Source organism: Lissotriton vulgaris, chromosome 7 (genome assembly GCF_964263255.1).
Source record: "Lissotriton vulgaris chromosome 7, aLisVul1.2, whole genome shotgun sequence".
In the NCBI taxonomy this organism is placed as follows: Eukaryota; Metazoa; Chordata; class Amphibia; order Caudata; family Salamandridae; genus Lissotriton; species Lissotriton vulgaris.
The window spans coordinates 351,199,414-351,219,510 of NC_141695.1; the positions used below are offsets into that span (position 1 = coordinate 351,199,414).

The 20,097-nt window shown below is 45.3% G+C and overlaps 1 protein-coding gene across 5 annotated transcripts in view; it reads left to right on the forward strand.

The window, feature by feature from the left end:
• The window catches only part of LOC147701569 (GTPase KRas-like), a 233,455-nt gene extending 215,669 nt beyond the window's left edge, over positions 1-17,786 (forward strand). For all 5 annotated transcript variants that reach the window (XM_086930235.1, XM_086930234.1, XM_086930233.1 and 2 more), the window contains one exon: positions 16,997-17,786. In XM_086930235.1, coding sequence (XP_086786361.1) covers positions 16,997-17,110 — 114 coding nt within the window. In that variant the 3' untranslated portion in view covers positions 17,111-17,786. The remainder of the gene's footprint in view (positions 1-16,996) is intronic.
• The last annotated feature ends 2,311 nt before the right edge of the window (positions 17,787-20,097 follow it).

Genomic DNA, 20,097 nt, shown 5'->3' on the forward strand with positions numbered 1-20,097 from the left:
AAAGCTTTCTCTAGGGTATAGATAGCTAATAATTTTGAGAGCCATTGTTGAAACGAAGGAGGATTAGAGTCTTTCCATACTGTTGCAATACAAAGCCGGCTCCGCGTCATTGCGATAAACAAAAATTCTTGATGAGGTACATCCTGCCCCTCCTTTGCCACCCCAAGAACCATAATCCCATTAGTTAAATTAATAGAAATCTCCAATTCCTCTTTAAAAAAATTCTTCCATAGCTTGTTTAAGGGGATCTAATTTAGGACAAGCTGCAAACATGTGTATCGTGTCTGCCTCCATACTCTGACTTCTTGGACAGAAGATCCCAGCGAGCTATTCTATGCGGTGTATAATATAAGGTCTTATAGTATTGTGCCTGCCGATTTGCAACCTTTAAGATAGTGTTTCCTACACTATCTTGGTCATCTTTTTAGTTTTGTCAATGTGATTTGTTTTGGCATAGTTTTTTAAAAACCTTATTGGTGTGGGAGCTGCAGAGCACTCCCCATTATAACACACATTGGCAAAAGCAAAAGTTTTTTTTTGTGTCAAAAAGCGCACTGTCACAGTAGTTACTGGCACTAAACAAAACTACTTTGTGTGCTGATATGCTCTTTGTGAAAGAGCAGAATGCTGTCATTCAGTGAAGCCAGCCATTCAGAGAGAGAGAGAGAGACCGAATTTTGATAAACACAAAAGGTAACGGTCAACACCAGACCAAATTAGGGGCCCAGTTATTAAAGAAAGTCTCAAAAGTGCACCTATGGTATATGTCCTTGCATTAAGTGCAGCTATATGGCTTTCGTGAATTCCCAAGAATTTACAGAACTAGGACAAGAAACAGTACCCCTGAAAATATTTGTGAACTACATTTTAGCATGCGCAAATATGCATGTGTAGATTTGCTCATGCGGAAATCTGAGTGTTTGCAAGTTCACTTTCCCTCCAACCAATTTTTCCCCAACTCTGGAAGAAGCTTTACATCTGCCATTGTCAGGAGTAAATTTTCAACATTTATCAGTATGGGAAAATATTAGAGAAGAGTTGTAAAAAACCCTTAAAACATGCAAGTTAGTAGGTTTGCACAGACTCAAAAGGGCACTGTAACCCTGGAACTATTGCTTACCACTACCTTCAGCCCCAGTATGTAAATCTGAGGAAACAGGGCAACGTAAGGGGATTGCAAGTATTCAAACACTACTATGGTATGAGCCCTAGCGTAATCAGAGAGGCTATATCTGAGATTGCTGCCATAATTTGTTGCTGCACTACATGGCACCAAAGGGGCAAGTGGATTTTGTTACAGGACAAGTAGATTTATTAAGCAACCTGTCCCATGGACAAGTAGATATTCTATTAAATTCCACACCCGTGGAATAACATATCCTATAGTTCTGTTTTAGGACTTGTATCTACTAGGTCTCTATTGAATATATTAGACTTAATTGTGAGTGCATGCTAGCTCAGATCACTAGAAACTTTCTCGAATACACAAGAAGGGATTAGTTTCTGATAACCGCATAAACATGACAACTTTGTTTCCCAAGAATAAGAAATGTGTCTCTAGAGTCGCGGAAACAATAGATAGTTATTTTACTCAGTCAATCGTGCATGCTCCCTCCGCATGAGCCGGTCGGAGATTGAGTTCCGTAAATCTCTCAAGACCTTCCTCTTCGCTACATAAACTCTTGTCTGTGCCCATCTACTGCCTGTTTTATTAGGGCCGGGACACCCCGTTGGGGCAGCTGCGCACTTTACAAAATACACAAATAAATAAAATAAATACTTTGTTTCACCAGAGGTGCAGAGAAATAGAGAGACTGGTGTTTTCAATAAATGTATTTATTGATCAGTCTTCTTTCTCATGCAGAAGAAATGAACTGCTACAATCGTAATACTGGTTGCAAAGTACAATGCATACAGTACGAATAGTATTATATAATAATACTGTAAAAGCATGATATGGTTTCTAGGCCATAAAATACATGGAATACATACATTAATAAATAAAGACTAAAAAGTACTCAACTGGTGCTTCTAAAATACGCCTACCCCGGTGTACCTAACCTAGGTGTAGTACAAGGGAAGAAGTTAGTGCGGTGTAGCTTAGTTTAAGTATTCTTTGCCAAGAATCTATCCAAGAATTCTCTAAGGGTCTAATCTGCTCCGTACCTTGATTTTAGAATGAAGGAGGTTTGGTATCTCTCTCTCAGAACTCGCTGGTATCTCTCTCTCTCAGGACTCGATTTCCTAACAACCCGCAAGGGTAGCTTGGAAACACTGGAGCTGGATTTCTCGGCAGGAGAAAAGACAGCGTCTCTCTCAGTGCGTCTGCTGCAGGGTCGGCTTCCTTCAGTCCTTGCTGCAGCGAGATGCGTTGGGCAAGTAGATAGTCTAACTGCTCCAAACCACTGTGTGTTTGCTTGGGCAAGTATGGGCATATTTATACCTTGAAGGTGCCGAGTTTGACGTAAGGTTGGACATAATAACGTCATCAAAGGGTCTCAGTTCTTTGAAAACTCTTGGACAAATCAAAGTCCCTGACTGCTGAAGGCGGGTTTTTCCAAGAAATCGTTGTCGATTTTCAGAACTAGTGGAATTAGCCATGCCGTATTAGGACTGCATGAGCTATGTTTTAATATTGTTATGATTTCTATGCCTATATAAGGATGCAGTAATTAATACCTATATAAGGGTATGAATCTGGAAAATTACACTAGGGTCCTAAAATGCTATACAACACTTCCTCCCCATGTGGATTACTTTTTTTTTTTATATACATCTCTAATGGTGGTTATTTTGAAAGATCCCAATGATCTCAGATTTCTGATGGGGGTCTACAAGGAGGAAGCTTTCTTCAGAAAGAGTGGTTCAGAGTCAAGAAGGGCCTTATAGGTGGTACACAGATTTGAATTTAATCCTATTCTTTCCCTTTAGCCAGTGAAGATTTGTTATGGCAAGAAAGACAGTGATGCCTGTGTAGTCCGTACAGTAGTCTTGTGGCTGTATTTTGTAAAACTTGTAATTTGTTGACATATTGGTTCAGCAGACCGTTGTAGAAGCCATTGCAGTAGTCCATTTTAGACAGTATTGAGGTGGAGAGAAGTCTTCCTGTCGGTGACGGGGAGGAAATGTAATATTTTTCTAAGGGTGTAGTAGGAGGATGAAATAACTGCATGAATTTGTTTTACTAGATGTATCATCGAAGTTGACCCGAGACTCTTGACTTTGTTGGTGCGAGCGGGGAGAAACCCCATTTCTGCTGGCCAACAATATGCTGACCAGAAGTTGGGATTGTTTCCAAGAAGGATCACCTCGGTTTTCACAGAATTGAGCTTAAGCAATGCCTGCTCATCCAAGAATTGATTTGACTCCTATAATTCTGGAATCGTTGGCTAGTATTATTGAATTTATTAGCAGTGGATTTGCATGTCTCGGCATAGGAGGTGATCGAGAAGTCGAAGGATTAAATGAGGGTCAGGTTCTGCTACGTAGATATTAAAAAGAGTAGGACGGAGTGATGAACCCTGTGGAACTCCACAAGGCAACGAAAAAGATTTGAAGAATGTGTCCACTTTGACAGTGTTTTCCCTGTTTGAGAGAAAGGATGTAAGTAGTTTTAAGGTTAGTTTATTTATGCCTAATCAAGATGGAATAGTCCTCTGTGTCAAAGGCTGCCGATAGATCTAACCGGATCTGTGCTGTTGATCTGCCCTCATCCAAGGTAAACATTAGTTTATCAGTGGCCTTCATGAGGTGCTGTGCTCCGATCGGAAACCAAATTGAGTGGGATCGAGACTGATATTTTCTTCGATGAACTGATTCAGCTGTATATTCATAATCTTTATGATTATTTAAGGGCAAGGGGAATCTGGAAATTGGCCGATAGTTAACTGGGTCTCCCAGATGGAGTTTAGGATTTTTAGGAGTGGGAGAATGGATGTCTTTTTTTCAAGAAGCCGGGAAATTACCCGAGATAAACGTGAAATTAAAGCGGTCAGTGAGTTTAAAGGCTATGGTAATTGAGATGGACTTAAGCACTGAAGGAGGGCATGGATCATCCGGTGAACTGGATTTGATGGTATGTACAAGATCCACCATTTGCACTATTGTGACTTGGGAAAAGGTATTGAAGATGGCCAGTGAAGAATTGCTATCAGAGTAGCCATTTAAGCCACTACTGAAAGCAGACAGATTATTGTTACAGGAGTGAGCTAACCACTTTAAAATTTGATCTATTTTGTTTCTGAAGTGCGGAGTGATAATAACGCAAAAGGACTGTCTAATCTAGTCTCCTTCTCTGGTTAGTTTCTTACCTGATAAAGTTCTTTCATAGAGAGTTTAGAGGTTTCGATTTGTGCCATGTAGTATGCTGTCCTTTCCTTAATTAGAAGGATTTTGTATGTAGATGGGGATTCCTTAATTAGAAGGGTTTTGTATGTAGATGAGGATAGTTTGTAAATTCCTCTCTCGTGTGAGGCCTATTGGGCTCTCCATTTCCTTTCCTAACGTCTAAAACTTTTTTTTGTATTCAAAAGGCTTCAGAAAACCAAGGAGAAGATGGTTTATTCCTACTACAATTGACCTTTTTAATAGGAACAGTCTGCGAGAAGGCTGTGTTTAGCCACACTTGAGTAGTCCTGAGAGGCTAACTCCAGATTGCTCAGTGGTTGGAATTAATTTATCAGTACTTCTTGCAGTTTGTTTTTTTTGTAATCTAGGTTGGACCAAGCCCTATACTGGGATGAATTATGTCTGTTATTTGGAGCTTAGCTAACTTCAACATCTTTAAATGGCTGAATGATCCGATCAGGATAATGAAAGCACTTTGAGGAAGGAAATGGCTTTATTATCAGAGAACAGAGCGCCCACGGTATGGCCAGCACTGTGGGTAGGTACTTGTATTACTTGAGGAAGATCCAAAGCATTCATGATTTCGAGTAGAAAGGTGGTGTCTTTGTCCACCAGAGTTTCCAAGGGGAAAATTACCGTAAAATCTGTATTACAGATGTTGTCCTCCAGGAGGGAGCTGATTGAATTTAAAAATCTGGCTCTTGGCCCCAGGGGATGGTAAACAAGGGATCCTCTAACTTTGAAATGACCCAAAAAATGTTTTTAAATGATGGAACTTCAGTCTTCTGTCAGTTTGGTCGAAGATTTGACTCTGAGATTGTCCCGATATAAAATGCCCAGACCTCCTCCTCCTTTTAGCGGGCGGTCTTGTCTGTGCAACCTATATCCTCCATGGCTGCAGTTAGAAGTTCAGGCATTGATGTATTATTAGCCTGGGTTTCAGTAACGAATGTAATATCCGGCTTATGGGAGTCGGTCAATTCTGCCATTTCTATGGCGTGTTTTACTAAGGAGTGAGAGTTCACGAGGATGCAGGTGAATGTCATAGGAAGATTTTTAAAGTGGACGCCAAGGCCCTGATCATGAAGCTAGACTGAGAGAAAGTTCCTGTGAGCTGGAATCCACAGCTCTTACAGCCTTCGCTGTTATCTAGACATAGCGAGGTCATGTTAAAGTGGTTAAAATTTCTTACTCTCCTTGTTAAAAGCTGTAAGTTATTTACCTGAGAAGGTGATTAGGTTTGAGGTTTCTGGGATGAAACTGGCAGGGGTTCCATCGCTCTGCACGATCCGGGCGCAAACAGGCTTGCCTTTGGCACGTCCACTGCGTTCGTCCGCGAAGCAGTGTGCATTATGCAGGCGCTGTGGGGGGAAGCAGACACCAAGACTGCTAACCCACCTAAGATGACATCTTGCGGAAATCCCAGGGGGGGAAGGAAAAATGGCTCCTTTCTGCCGCTGAGGATAAAGGCAAGCGTGAAGACTCTCGCACTCCCCGAGTCGGGAGTAGTACTGTAGACAAATAAGCAGGAAGAGACCTCTTATGTAAGAGCAGAGAGCAGTAGGCGCATATAGGAAGCTAGACAGACACCCAGCAACACACAGTGGTGACCACAGAAAACCATGAAAAAAATGCATTAAAAAAAACCTTTACGGGACACCCTGCAACACGCAGAGGTGAACCCAAACCCCCACACATATACAATGGTAAAGAGAAAGCGGGCAGCAGCAAAAGCTTACAAATCACATGACCTCATCAAAATTATAACTCAAGATTCTGGGTTTGAGAGTTCAAGTTATGGGCCTTCAACCCCATAAAGTGTAATATGCTTTTGCTAGAGTAGGTCAAAAGAATAATAAACCCTTTCATTTATTATTACATTTGTACAGCGCGACAGCTACCCGAACGTTTCCCGGCGCTAGGAACGCAGAAGGGTGAGAAAACAGATGAGACAGTAAGGGAGATGGGCCTATTGATTAAAGAGCCAAGTTTTTAAATCTTTGCAAAATTTATGATAGTGTTGTTCAATACGTAGATAAGGCAAAGAGTTCCAGAGTGATGGGGCCAGACGGGTAAAGGAGCGTCCACCCATTCTGACACGTTTAATCCTAGGAATGTGAAATTTGTGCTGGTTAGAAGATCGAAGAAGGCGAGAGGGACAGTATTGATGTACTAAGGCCTTTAGATAGTGGGGAGCTACCCCCAAGTTGATCCTATGCATATAAGACAGAGCTTTGAATTTGACCCGGTTTTCAATCTTAAGCCAGTGGAGGTCACGTAATGGGACTGACATAGAAGTTCGATCAGGAAGATTGCAACGCAGTCTTGCGGCGGAATTTTGCACCACCTGTAGCCTGTGTAACACTTCCTTACTTGCCCCCAAATACAATACATTTCCATAATCCAGTTGAGATATTATAAGAGCTTGGATTACAGTTTTTTGGGTGGGCAGTGGGGAGCATCCATAGGATTTTTCGCAGCCACTTCAGAATGACAAAGCAGGTAGAAGCTACCTTGCCAGCTTGTTGCCTCATTGTCAGCTGGTTATCGACAATGAAACCAAGATTCCAAGCGGATTGCACAGGAGACGAAGGAGATCCCATCTGTACCGGCCAGTGTTGAGGGCCCCCAAGGGTTTGAATATTCTCAAAAAGGAGCTCGGTTTTCCCACCATTAAGTTTTAGTTTGTTGGTGTAATCCAATCTGCGATATTTGTCAGCCCGGATCTGAGAAAGGAGATGTTATTGTTGGATTTGGCCGATAGTGAGAAAATAAGCTGGGTGTCATCGGCATAAGAGTAGACTGTGAGCCCAGCTTGCTCAGCAATATCCGCTAAAGGACTGACATAGATATTAAAGAGCAGCGGGCTCAGTTTGGAACCCTGAGGGACTCCGTACTGGGAAACATGAACTTTGGATTTGGAGATGGAAGAACAAATCTGAAAAGTCCTATTCAATAAAAAGCTGGATAGCCACTTAAGTGCAGAGCCCGTGATACCACATGATTAAAGGGTGTTCGAAAGAATGGAGTGGGAGACCGTATCGAACGCGGCACTTAAATCAAGGAGAAAGTGCCACTTGAAGGCGGGTGTTTTCAGTGACACCCAGCAATGTGGACTCTGTAGAGAAACCCGCTCTGAAGCCGGATTGGGAAGTATGAAGGAAGTGATGTGTCTCAATGAAGTTAGTAAGCTGAGCATTGATATGCTTCTCCAGGATTTTCGAAAAAATTGGGAGAAGGGAGATGGGGCGGAAATTGGATGGTACTTCTGGATCTAAATTGGCTTTCTTCAGGAGGGGGGCAACCATGTTGTGTTTCCAAGCTGCAGGAACTTTGGCTTCTAATAGGGAAGTATTCAATAATTCCATGATTAGATTGAGTGTGGAGAGATTCAAGATTTGAAAAACTGAAGGAGGGAAAGGATCATTGGGGGAGCCGGATTTAATGCTTCTCAGGATGTTACAAAGTGAGGTCATGTCCAGCTGAGACCATTTATCTAGCACGATGCCTTTGTTGGAAGGAATAGTTTCTGAGAGGAAGATTGATTAGGGGGAATGGTGACTGTCTATGGTTATTTCTCGAAATCCTCATAAATAGTAGTGATTTTTGTGACAAAGAAATCCGCTAAATCATCACATTGTTTGGCATCAAGGCAGGGAGGTTTAGGCTGACAGGAAGCCCCTGAAAGCTCTTTAACAACTTTGAAAAGAATTTTGGGGCTGTTTTGTGCTTCTAGAATTGTTCGATTGGCGTGCTCTGCCAGAGCTTTGTTACATAAGTGCTCATTATTGAGGGCTGATTTATTCAGTCGTTTAATTTTAGGATCATAATATTTACGCCAATGTCTCCAAGTTTTTACATTTGTTTTTTTCCAGTTTAAGGGCCTCAGAGAACCAAGGGGCGGGAGAGCAGTGGTTATTATATTTCTTTTTTGACAAGGGGAGGCATGAATCAATAGATGCACAAAACCAATGATGGATGAACGCTTCTTCCTCCAAAGTGGTAATCGAGGCTACTGGTCTGGTGTTCTGAAGAAGGAGATTAAGTTTGCTTGCTTCCAGATGTTTCCAGTTTCTGCTTTTTATGGACCCAGATGAAGATGGAAGAGTTTTCGGGGATTGCTCCCATTTAATTTGGAATTCAACCAAGAAGTGGTCTGACCAAAGAATAGGGGTAGCCGGTTTACATAGGACTGTGGTAAGGTTAGAGAATCGGGTCAAGCAGATTACCTGCTTTATGCGTGGGACCAGAGTTAAGGGTAGTGTTCAGAGCAGCTAAGTCTGCAATAAGATTAACACTAGTCGATTGAGAAATATCGTTAAGATGTAGGTTAAGATCGGTCACAATTAAAAAATTAGTGGCTTGAAGCAGGAGCAGGGCAATACGATCGGGGAGAGAAGCTGCCCAGGAGCTGATTGGACCTGGAGGGCGATAGATCAGCACACCAGCGAGAGTAAAATTAGGAGAGAGTGATAGTTTGAAAAGGCAGTCTTCACAATCAGGGAAGTCCAGGTCATTCCATTTACATTTATATTTGTTTTGGTAAATAATTGCTATTCCTCCTCCTTTGCCAATCCGGTTTCTCACCAGAAAGGTATAATTTGGGGGGGGGGGGGAGGGAGAGAGAGAGAGAGCACCGGAGCTATCTTTTAGCCATGTCTCAGTGAGAAAGATGGCCTCCGGTTGAGAGCCTGACAGTAAATCGTAGATGTCCCTCTTGTGTATAGGGAGCGATCTACAATTTAAACTGAAGAAGTTATATTCAGAAAGTTAAATTCTGTTGGTGTTTAAATGGGAACTCTGTGCTGGGTCAACAGCATCCTTATTTGTATTGGGTGAGGAAAGAAGAAAAGGGAAGCCGCAGCTATGGCAATGTAATGGGCTAAGAACGCAATTTAAGGGGGTGGTGAGAGCACCGTTGCTGTAGCGAAGGGAAATGAGGGCCTCACGGGAGTATTTGAGAGGGCCGTCGTGAGTTCGAGCAGGGATTGTGGCCCCTAGCCCCGTTCGGCCGCGGACGGGCTTGCATCTGGCGCGCCTCCGGCTCACCCGCTGGGCGTACGCGTTTTGAGATTCATTTTGTAGTCTATTGGCCCGTGCAGCCCGCAAGACTAGCCCGCCGACCTCTACTTCCCCAAAGATGGTGCCCGTGAAAAATGCGCCTGAGTAGCAGAATTCCGCTTCCAAAACAGCCCTAATCGCCGCCTGTAATACGAGACCTCCGGGGAGAGCGAGTGCAGCAGGTAAGAAATAAAGTAGGTTTGGTATTTAAAAAATAGACACAATCAACATACAAATTAAAAAGCGCGTTCCTCTGATTCCCGGCTTCCGCCTCAGGAATCTTTAGCTAAGTTGAAGCCAAGTTGACTCCAGAACAAATTCCCCTAATTGGTGGTGGTCAGCTACAACTTGCCGTGGACTTGGATAAATAGACTTGAACCAACTTTCAAACCTTTACCCGTGGCACTGAACATTACAATAGTAGAGTTAAGATATGCTTAGAAAGATGTTTATTGATGCTCCCACTCTGAAATCAATAAAACAGCAGACTGATGCTCTTTGATTTGCCATTACGACGCAAACAAAATACTACTGTCATTAATGTACCAGTGTTCATATAACATTTTTTATGTATGAATTTAAACCTTTTTTCTAAAACCTTTGCCATTGGTGATGGGTCACAGTCACTATTGGTCATTAAACAAAAGTATGAAACATATGTTGGGTTGCTGTAATCAAATGAATTTCCGCTAGACTCATTTTATGTGAGGTGCTCCATCATTGTGACTAAAAACGTGGTGAGTCATTCATCGAACATTCCGCTTTTTTCTGTATGCCCAGAACGGCCTGTTATGATGCATAAGTGGTGTGGCTCACTGGTTAGAGGCGGCAGACCCGTAAGCAGTGGACGGCCCGGGACCAGGGTTCGATTCCCGACGCGGCAGGGTCGTGGACCAGGGTCAGCTGGCTCGATAATTCTCACCTCGGTGCCTACTCCAGTCAGGGACCACACTCGGCAACTCTGGGCATTAGCTTGCCTCATCTTCACAACGGCCCCCCAGACCGCCGGGGATGCTTGGTCGCACCTTAGAGATACCCATTAGGGACCATCTCTCAGGGTGAGCCAGGACGGGTTCCCCAGCGGTCGAAGCGCGGAGATACTCCTCCGGGAGTCGATTCTAGCGCTATATAAACCCACAATTAAATTAAGAGGTGACTTTTTTCAATCTAGACCTCATCACCACTCACATGGCACTCAAGCTCTTCTTACCTACCTTCCACTGATAAACCTACACTCTGCCACAACTTTTCAAAACATTTACATTAAGTTGCCTGCGTTTTTGAGTTCATTGGACTGAATTACTCTCATCTTGGTCATTTGTGCCAGATGAACAAGTTACTTACCTTTGGTAACGATATATCTGTAAGAAACAGGTTAGTTATAGATTCCTTACCTAAGATTTTCGCCAGCAGTAGCTCTGCGCGTCGAAAGGTGGCATCGGTCGGCTCTGTCAGTCGTTGTCACCGGGATGACATTGCGGTAGCTACTTAGACGCCGCCCTTGCACTCTGAAGTCAACCCTTCAAGTCAGTTTGCAGTACGTGGCGGATGGGTGGAGCTGTAAGAAATCCATAACCTATGTTTCTTACAGATGTATCATTACGAAGGTAAGTAACTTGTTCATCTGAAAGAAACAGTTAGTTATAGATTCCTTAGCTTAGAATTCATACCCCAGCAATACCAACCCTGGAGTTGGGTCTTCGGACCAAGTTCACACCAGAAAGCTCCGGTGAACAGAATGGCCAAGAAGCCGTCTCTCCGGACTTGGCTGTCCATGCAGTAGTGTTTTGTAAATGTGTGCAGGGATACCCACGTAGCTGCCTGACAGATGTTATTCAGAGGCACTCCCCGTTCCTAAGCAGTAGTGGCTGCTGTTGCCCTGGTGGAATGGGTGCGTAGCCACACTGGAGGCTCCTTTTTTACTAGCGAATAGCAGGCTTTAATACACAAAATGACCCATCTAGCGATGGCCCACTTTTGTATGGCCTGACCTTTCTTGGTGCCCACAAAACCAAAAAAGAGCTGGTCATTCACTTTGAATTGTTTGGTCCGATCCAGATAGAAGGAAAGCGCAAGTTTTGGGTTCAGACGACGGAACCTATCTTCCTATTTAGAAGGAGGTGGAAAAAAGGTGGAGAAAGTAAGTGATGGTTTGCCCGATGTAAAAGGAGGTGACCACCTTGGAACAAAAGGATGGACAAGTTCTTAGGACAACCTTGTCCGGATATACAGCCACAAGAGGAGGCTTGGATGAAAGAGCCTGGAGCTCACTCACTCTTTTGGCAGAAGTGATGGCTACCAGGAATGCAGTCTTAAGAGTCGTAGAGGACAGTTGTGAAGCGGCTCAAAGGAAGCGCACATCAAATCAGTCAAGACCAAATTCAAGTCCCACTGAGACATTACGAAGGGGATAGGAGGAAAGAGATGAGTAATGCCTTTTAGGAAACGGTTTACAACCGGGGACATGAAGAGAGAAGGCTGATCAGGAAGCCTTAGAAATGGTAGATAGGTAGCCCATGATACTGCCCAGAGCAGAGCCCTGCTAGGCCAAAGAAAGGAGGAACAAGAGAACCTCAAAGGGATCCACAGCCTTTGCTGTCCACAATGCCACAAATTTGTTCCATGGGCAGGCGAATACCATATTAGTGGAGGGATGCCTGACTGCCAAGAGTACATCACAGACTTCAGGAGGCAAGTCAAATGATGTCAACTGCAGCCTCTCAATCTCCAGACAAGGAGGTGGAGACTGGACTGGACCGGACCGGACCGGTTCGAGTGGAGGACTTCCCCTGCTGCTGCGACAGGAAATCCTCCCGAAGAGGCAGCCTGATCGGAGGATCGATGGCCATGTTGAGCAGCTCGGGATACCAGACTCTTCGTGCCCTATCCGCAGCCACAAGAATGACTTGGGCCCGGTCATGCTTGATCTTCTTCAGCACTCTGGGCAGAAGTGGTATAGGCGGAAAGGCGTATAGAAGACCGCAACTCCACTCGTGGCGAAAAACGTTGCCTAGCGTGTGCCGCCTTTGAAATTCCAACACACAGAATTGCTGACATTGCGCGTTCTCTTCGGTGGCAAATAAATCTAACCAGGGGCTCTTCTCCACTGCTGAAAGAAACCTTGCACCACCTCAGAGTGAAGACTCCATTTGTGATCCATCATGCACCTGCGGCTGAGTTTGTCTGCCCTGGCTTTCAGAGAACCTACAGGGTGTTGAACCACCAGGGATATGCCCTGATGTTCCAGCCATGTCTAGAGGCGGAGGGCCTCCTGACATAGGGTCCACGACCCCACCCCTTTGTTGCAGTACCACATGGCGGTGGTGTTGTCCATGAACACCTGCACTACCCTTCCCCGAACAGAGGGAAGGAAGGTTTGAGTGCAAGACTGATAAACTGATCGCCAGAAGCTCCAGAAGGTTGATATGGAGCCCCAACTTTGCCGGAGACCAGAGGTCTTTGATCTCCGCCTCTCCCATGTGGCCGCCCCATCCCAGAAGGGATGCGTCTGTCACCACTGTGTTCTGGATGGGGAAGGGAGAGGGATCTGCTGTGGACCTAATCCTGGTTCTAGAGCCACCACTGCAATTGTCGTGCAGTATCCTCTGAGATCTGGACAGAATCGGACAGAATCCCCTGATGCTGCGCCCACTGGAACTTCAGGTCCCACTGCAGAGCCTGCATATGCTGCCTGGCACGATCGACCAGCAGGATGCAGGAGGCCACGAGGCTCAGCAGCCTCAGGGTCATCCAGATGAATCCCGGGATAGAGACTGAAAGATTGGAATCATAGCCCGAATATCCCAGACTTGCTGTTCGGGAGGATAAACCTGAAACTGCATAGTCTCCAGAACCGCTCCTATGAAGAGGAGATTTTGAGAGGGGGTCAGGTGTGACTTCGACACATTGATGGAGAGCCCCAGCTAATGCTGGAGGTCGGCTGTAGTCTGACGGTGGGAGACGACAGCCTGGGGCGAGCCTGCCTTCAACAGGCAGTTGTGAGATGGGGGGGAAGACTGAAATCCCTGATCTGCGCAGATGAGCTGCAACAACTGCCAACACTTTCGTGAACCCCCGAGGGGCGCTGGTAAGGCAAAAGGGTAGCACGGTAAATAAAGTGCTCGTGGCATACCGTGAACTGCAGATAACGCCGGTGAGCCGGCTGGACGGGAATGTGAAAGTCAGTGTCCTGTAACTCTAACGCTACCATCCTGTCTCCAGGCTTGAGGGCAGACCAAAAACTGAGCGGTTGAAGTTCCTGAGATTCAAGATAGGATGCAGGCCCTTGTCCTTCTTGGGTACCAGAAAGTAGTGGGAATAACCACCACAACGTACTTCTGAGACAGGAACGCGCTCAATGACACTCTTGGCCAGGAGAGCTGTGACTTCTTGTTGGGGAAGGCCCAGATGATCCTCCGACATACGATAGTACTGAGGTGGCATGGCTGAAAGGGTAGCCTCGAAGGGGTGGGAGTAGCCCCTTTGTACTGTCTGCAAAACCCACCTGTCTGACATGATGGTGGATTCTGCTGCCCAATTGCTATTAATGGGCCTGAAATGTCAGACTGGGAAGGTTTGGAGGTTGAAGCGGGGGGGGGAGAGGTGGTAGACTGCCCCCCCCCCCCCCCCCCCCCCCGCAGGCCCCAAGAACCACGGCGGTGGTTCCCACATCCACACGTTGGTTTGGGAACAAGAGTCTGCCTGTGGCTCTGGGCGATACTTAGTGGGGCACCCCTTCCATAGCCTCAAAGGGTGGCGTAAAGCAGACTGCGCAGGGTGGCTGTAGAGGCCCAAGGACTTGAAACGCTCTAGAGCGTTGTCTGCTTTGTCGCCAAAAAGGGGACGGCCATCAGCATAGGAAGCTCCCTCCTCCATAGGCACGATCGGAGGAGAAAACATGCCAAGGTCAGGGGAGGTATCAAGACCACTGGCATCACCCAGGTTCTCTCTCCAGTCCGGATCATAATCCAACTGGTCAGTCAGAGGGTCACCTGACTCCTCCCAGTCCTCCTCCTCCTCCTCCTCCTCCTCGTCCTCGTCCTCGTCCTCTGGGTGCCAATCTGCTTTGAAAGGAGGCAACAGGGGCACAAAAACCCCTTTCGGCGCCAGATACGGTGTCTGGAGATGCCGGACTAGCTCCGTGTCCACATCAGGATGGAGGCCGGGGTCGACGCCAGCCGGGGGCACGACCGACGTGGAGTGCAGATGCCGTACTGAAGGAAGCTGCGCCGGTGGAGGTGTAATGAGGTCAACTGGCTCTGATCCGGATCAGGCCTGGATCCATGGGGACCCTGCGGCCCCAGGCTAGAGTTGCGGACAAAAAAGGCCTAGGAGCCCTAACAGAGTACGCAGGGCCCGAACGCGCGACGGCGGCTGCATCTGCATCTGCATCTGGCAGCCCAAAGATTACATTTATCGTCTTGTTAAATTGATGAAGTTGAGCAGGGGTCGCTCCGGGTCCTGGAAAGGAAGGAAAACTCGGAGTCTACCCTTCCGGCACCCCGGGAAGCGCACCACCCGCATCCCTAGTCCCGTCAGCTGACCGACTGGGAGAAGTCGAAGAGAGACAATGCTTCTCGACTTCTTGTTGTGCTTAGACTTACCTAATCCCGAATGCAAAAACTCGGGTGAAGAGTGGTAATGGCTCTGTGACCAGTCCCTCGACCTCCCTCACGACTGGGACCTCGAATGGCGCGGAGCCGACTGCCGGTGCTCAAGAAACTTTCGGGACCACTCCTGCAAAGACTTTGGAGCCATGGTCTGGCAGTCGGAGCACAACTTTTGGTCATGGTCGCGCTCCAGGCAAAAGAGGCACATGCAGTGCGATCAGTCACCGACCTCATTCGGGTACAGGAACCGTAAGCCTTGAATCCGGGCATCCCTACATGCACCAGGAGTCGTGGGGACTCCAAAAGATATCAACAAAAGTCGCTTAAAAAGTGACAGAAGGTACTGCTCTCTCCGGATCTGCGCTGGCTGGCGCGGAAAAAGAAAGAAAGAACTGATGCCAGCTCGGGAGGGCGGCGTCTAAGTAGCTACCCTTCTGGCGACAACACAACGCCAATGACGGATGCAGAGCTGACCGACGCCACCTTCCGACGTCCAGAGGTACTACTGGCGAAACACTTCCCGGATCCTGTCTGACGCCTCGGGGTAATTCTAAGGCAAGGAATCTATAACTAACTGTTTCTTTCAGATAGCGGCTACAACACTGGCCAAGAGGTGTTGAGGCTTCTATTTCTGGTTTCTTCTAGACTGAAATGCTAAAGCTAGGATTTTTATGCTCACTTGTTATCGGTAAGGGTAGGTTGGCCAGTTTTTCAATAGCATATTGCTCTGGATATAGCTGTGGGCTAAGCATTGAATTTTTTTTAATTCAGAGCAGCTGTGAATGAATTCCAGGACTTTGGTGTAGAAGTATCCTTTAACACAAGCCACCTTCTATCCTATTTCTCAGGTGTATATGGCATAACATCTGGATATTTCATGGAGCAACTTCACAACGAGGCTTGCGTACACTTTGACTCACAATGTGAGTTTGGTTGGTATTAGAGTGAGCATCTTGGTGTTTTGGTTTCTTTAATTAGGAGGCAGGAGTTTACAGAATTGTCTTCACTTTGAGCTCTTTTTGCCATAATTGGTTCCATGGGGAGAAGGGTGTCTGTCCCTGCACGCTGATTTTAAAATACAGGTTATGATTACTATGTGTTACAAAGAGACGTCTTGTTGTTTTCGCGAGGACCCTGAAGAAGGGATGTCAAAATCCCGAAATGCATTTGGCAGAGTTATGACACAAAGAAGATAATAGAAGGAATTGTTGATTATATCTTTGATTAGATTTTGGAGTTGCGTAATTGATCTATGTAATGGGAAATTGTTCATTAACATAGATGATCATTACAATTTTTCTGTTGAAAGCACCATGAACATTGTGAAAAAAATGCAACGAATTATTGTAGAGTTTGTTGATTTTATACGAATAAATCGTCAATAGTATGAATAGTTGATTTAGGCTGTGCAATCCGTTGACTAGTTTATGTACTTTGATAACATCTGGATGGCCAAAGAGGAAAGGAGAAGTCTGGGAAGAACCCAAAAGATTTGTGGCATTGTCGTGTTGCAATGACCACCTCCTGTATTGGGGAGGACATAACATGTGAAGAGAAAAAGGAAATAGGGTGAGAGCAAGGCCAGTTACGGTGAGTAACTTTTACTGTGGAGTGAAAAGAAGCTATAAGTCCTTCTGCGAAAGGATATCTATTAATGTATACAAATTAAGTTTACATATTTGGTGCGGAATGAAGGAACCAATACCAACACACCTTTGCATCTTGATGAAGTTGTGTCTGTTCCTTAGTATTGCAAGATTTTTCCGAGACCATGAGAGGGGTTGGGAAAGAAATCAAAACTTAATGGAATATACAATGCTCACAGTAGAGAACGTTGTTACAGGTACGTGATTTTAATATTTGAGATAGGCACCTGAAATTGCATAGCACATTAGATAGAACAGTGTCACAATTCAGTACTGGAAATACTAATTTCTTTTTTCTTTCTCTTTTATCTGCTGCATCGTGGATTGCTTAAGGGAGTTGAAGATGCTTTTTATACACTGGTCCGAGAGATCCATAAACACAAAGAAAAGGCCAGCAATGGAAAAAAGAAGAAGAAATCCTCCAAGAGGAAGTGTATCCTACTATGAGACACGTGGAGCTGGTCATACAAACCCCTAAACCCTAATCGCCAAGAGCCTGTTTTTCCTGGCATTCGTCCTAAGAGCAAATGTGGAATTTTAAAACGCATGCAAATTGATTCTCACAGAAAGACTTTTCCTTTTTATTCTCTGAAACTGAGTAATTGAATGAACAAGGGAAAAAACCTCGAAGCCAAAAGAGACTCCACACATAGCCCAAAATAAACTTGCCACGTATGTTGTAATAAGAAGCCTAGAAAGATTGTAATAACACGAAGATGCTTCTTGGAAATTTTGAAACCTCGATTTTTATCTTCTTTCCTGCTCTTTTTTCTTAGAACTGTTGCTTTGTTTTCCTTCTTAGCAGGTCGAAGGGAACATGTTTACAGGTCTGCTGGATACACCCAAGGCCCCGTTATATCCAGAATAAAATGAGAACTTTTGTCTTGTCCTATTCTTTATACACTGCCGTTATGAAAATGCAACAAAAATGAATTTTACTAAGGCTTCCAGGTGAATTTGATCGGCCTTCAATCCCTTCTAGTTCAATCTAAACTAGTGTTGCTAGTTCTGGAGATGGTTAATGTGGTGAAGGTTGTACTAAATAACCAGAACTCAAAATGTGCTAAAAATGACTGAAAATCCTTCCTGCTTTTCAAAGGAAAATAAACCCGAATCCTCTCAATTTGTGTTTTTTCTTCCTGCAGTTATATTTACAGTGCAAGTGAAAGACGAAAGGGTAGACGTCACAATATTTTTAAGTCCATGCATGAAGTTTTTTTTCTTTTTGTGTTTGGTAAGGGGCCATGGGGATTTAAAAAAAGATTTTTGTTTTCAGGTGTCTACTTTGCTGCTATAACCCTCCCATTTAAAAGTCATTTAGAAAAGGTGATGATTCCTCCAAGGAGGAAATGTGCTTGCTTTAGGCTTGACGTAATCACTCTAGCAATTTCGTGAAACTGATAATCCAGGCTGGTTGAGAGTTAGCATAGCATTTTAAAGATTAAAAAAAGGGTATGTTCAGACTGTAGAAAGTCCAGCTAAGCCCAAGGCAGCTGCCAATGCCCGACAAAAGGTGTCTGCTTAGTGAAGTTACTTAATTTAAAAGAACAAGTGACTTACCTTCGTTAGCATCTTATCTGGTATGGAGAATATTTATCTGCAGATTCCTTAGCTTTGAATTCTCCAGCTGTCAGACTGGATCCGGCAGATTTGTAATGTTTTTTGTTTTTTTTTACCAGTACCCATGCACGCGGGTAGATGGCATTGGTCGACTCCACATAGCGTTGTCCGTGCTGGAAGTGATGTCCACGTCACCTATATAGGCCCCACCGTGGTGCGCTGACGTCCGTTACTTTTCACTGCTTTCCATGCCAGAAGCGCAGAGCCATGAAATGCACTGACATTTGTGTGTTTGAAGACTAGGGCCCTGGAAGGGGATCAGCCCTGACCCTAGAAACTTGTCCCAGTGCAGTGAGGCTGGGTGGGTCAGTAAGGGGTCTGCAGCTTGATATGGTTGCTACCAGATACAGTGTTACCAAAGGTAAGTAACTTGTTCATCTGATAGACCTGTAGCCACAGGTTCCTTACCTTTGAATAGTTACCCAAGCAATACCATTCCTGGAAAAGGAATGCGGAAAAATTTCAGACTAAAAAGTTCTGAGGGACCGAATGAGCAAAATGGCTATACCTACAGACTTAACTGTCCAGGCAGTAGTGCTTGGTAAATATGTGCAGGGATGCGCACATTGCTACCTGACAGATATCCAGGACTGGGTGTCCACGTGCTAACACAATGGTTGCAGCTTTAGCTCTATTGGAATGAGTCCTTAAGCCTTCACGAGTCTGCTTCTTTGCTAGAGCGTAGCAAATCTCGATGCAGAGAACAACCCTTTCTGAGATGGGCCTTTTCTGCACCACCCAACATTTCTTCGCACCAGCATACCTCACGAGTTGGTCTTCCGCCCGGAGCTCTTTTATACAGTCCAGGTAGAACAGTATTCTTTTCGGGTCCATACGATGGAGTCGCTCCCCTTGTTCAGAGTCGCTCCTCTTGTTCAGAGTCGCTCCTCTTGTTCAGAGTGATGTGGGGGAGCATAGAAAGTGGGCAATGTGGCAGATTGTCCACATGGAAGAGTGCTACCACTTTCAGGAGGAAAGAGATCCTAGTGCAAAGCACCAACTTGTCAGGGAAGATTGTCATGAAAGTAGGCTTGGACTATAAAGCCTGCTGCTCACTCACTCTCCTGGTAGATGTATTTGCCACTAAAAAAGCTGTTTAAATGGTGAACAGCCTGAGGGGACAGTTATGTAGGGGCTTGAAAGCAGCACACATCAAGAAGGTGAGAACTAAATTAAGGTCAAACTGAGGCATAATGAAAGGGGAAGGTTCGAACATAGGTACAAGGGTTTTCAGGAATTTGTGCAATGAGTGACATAAAGAGGTTTGGTCTGGCAGCCTCAGCAAAGCAGAAAAAGACCCTTTCAGGGTGCCCAGAGCAATGCTAGGAAAGGGTCAAAATAAAAACACAGAAAAGGAAGAAGAAAGATGGTCAAACTTTTCTGCACAGTAGATTATAAATACCATCCATCAGCAGGTGTATACAGGTTTGATAGAAGGCCCCCTAGCTTCCAGAGGAAGGTCGAAGGCGATGAACTGCTGCGCCTCATCTCCACTCAAGAAGGCGTAAAGTTGACCGGCTCGGGTGGAGGACAATCCCCTGCTACTGCGACAGAAGATCCTCCAGAAGGGGCAGCCTGATCAGAGGATTTCTAGAAGAACAAGTTACTTACCCTTGGTAACGATATATCTGTAAGAGACATAATTAGTTATGGATTCCTCACCTTGGAATTACCCCCAGGTGTCAACTGGATCCAAAGAATTTTTCTTCAGCTGTACCCCTGCGCATCCGTTGGTGGCGTCAGTCGGCTCCATGTTCGTCGTTGGCGTCGACATTCCACACCGGAAGCACAGAGCCATGCAAGGCACTGACCCC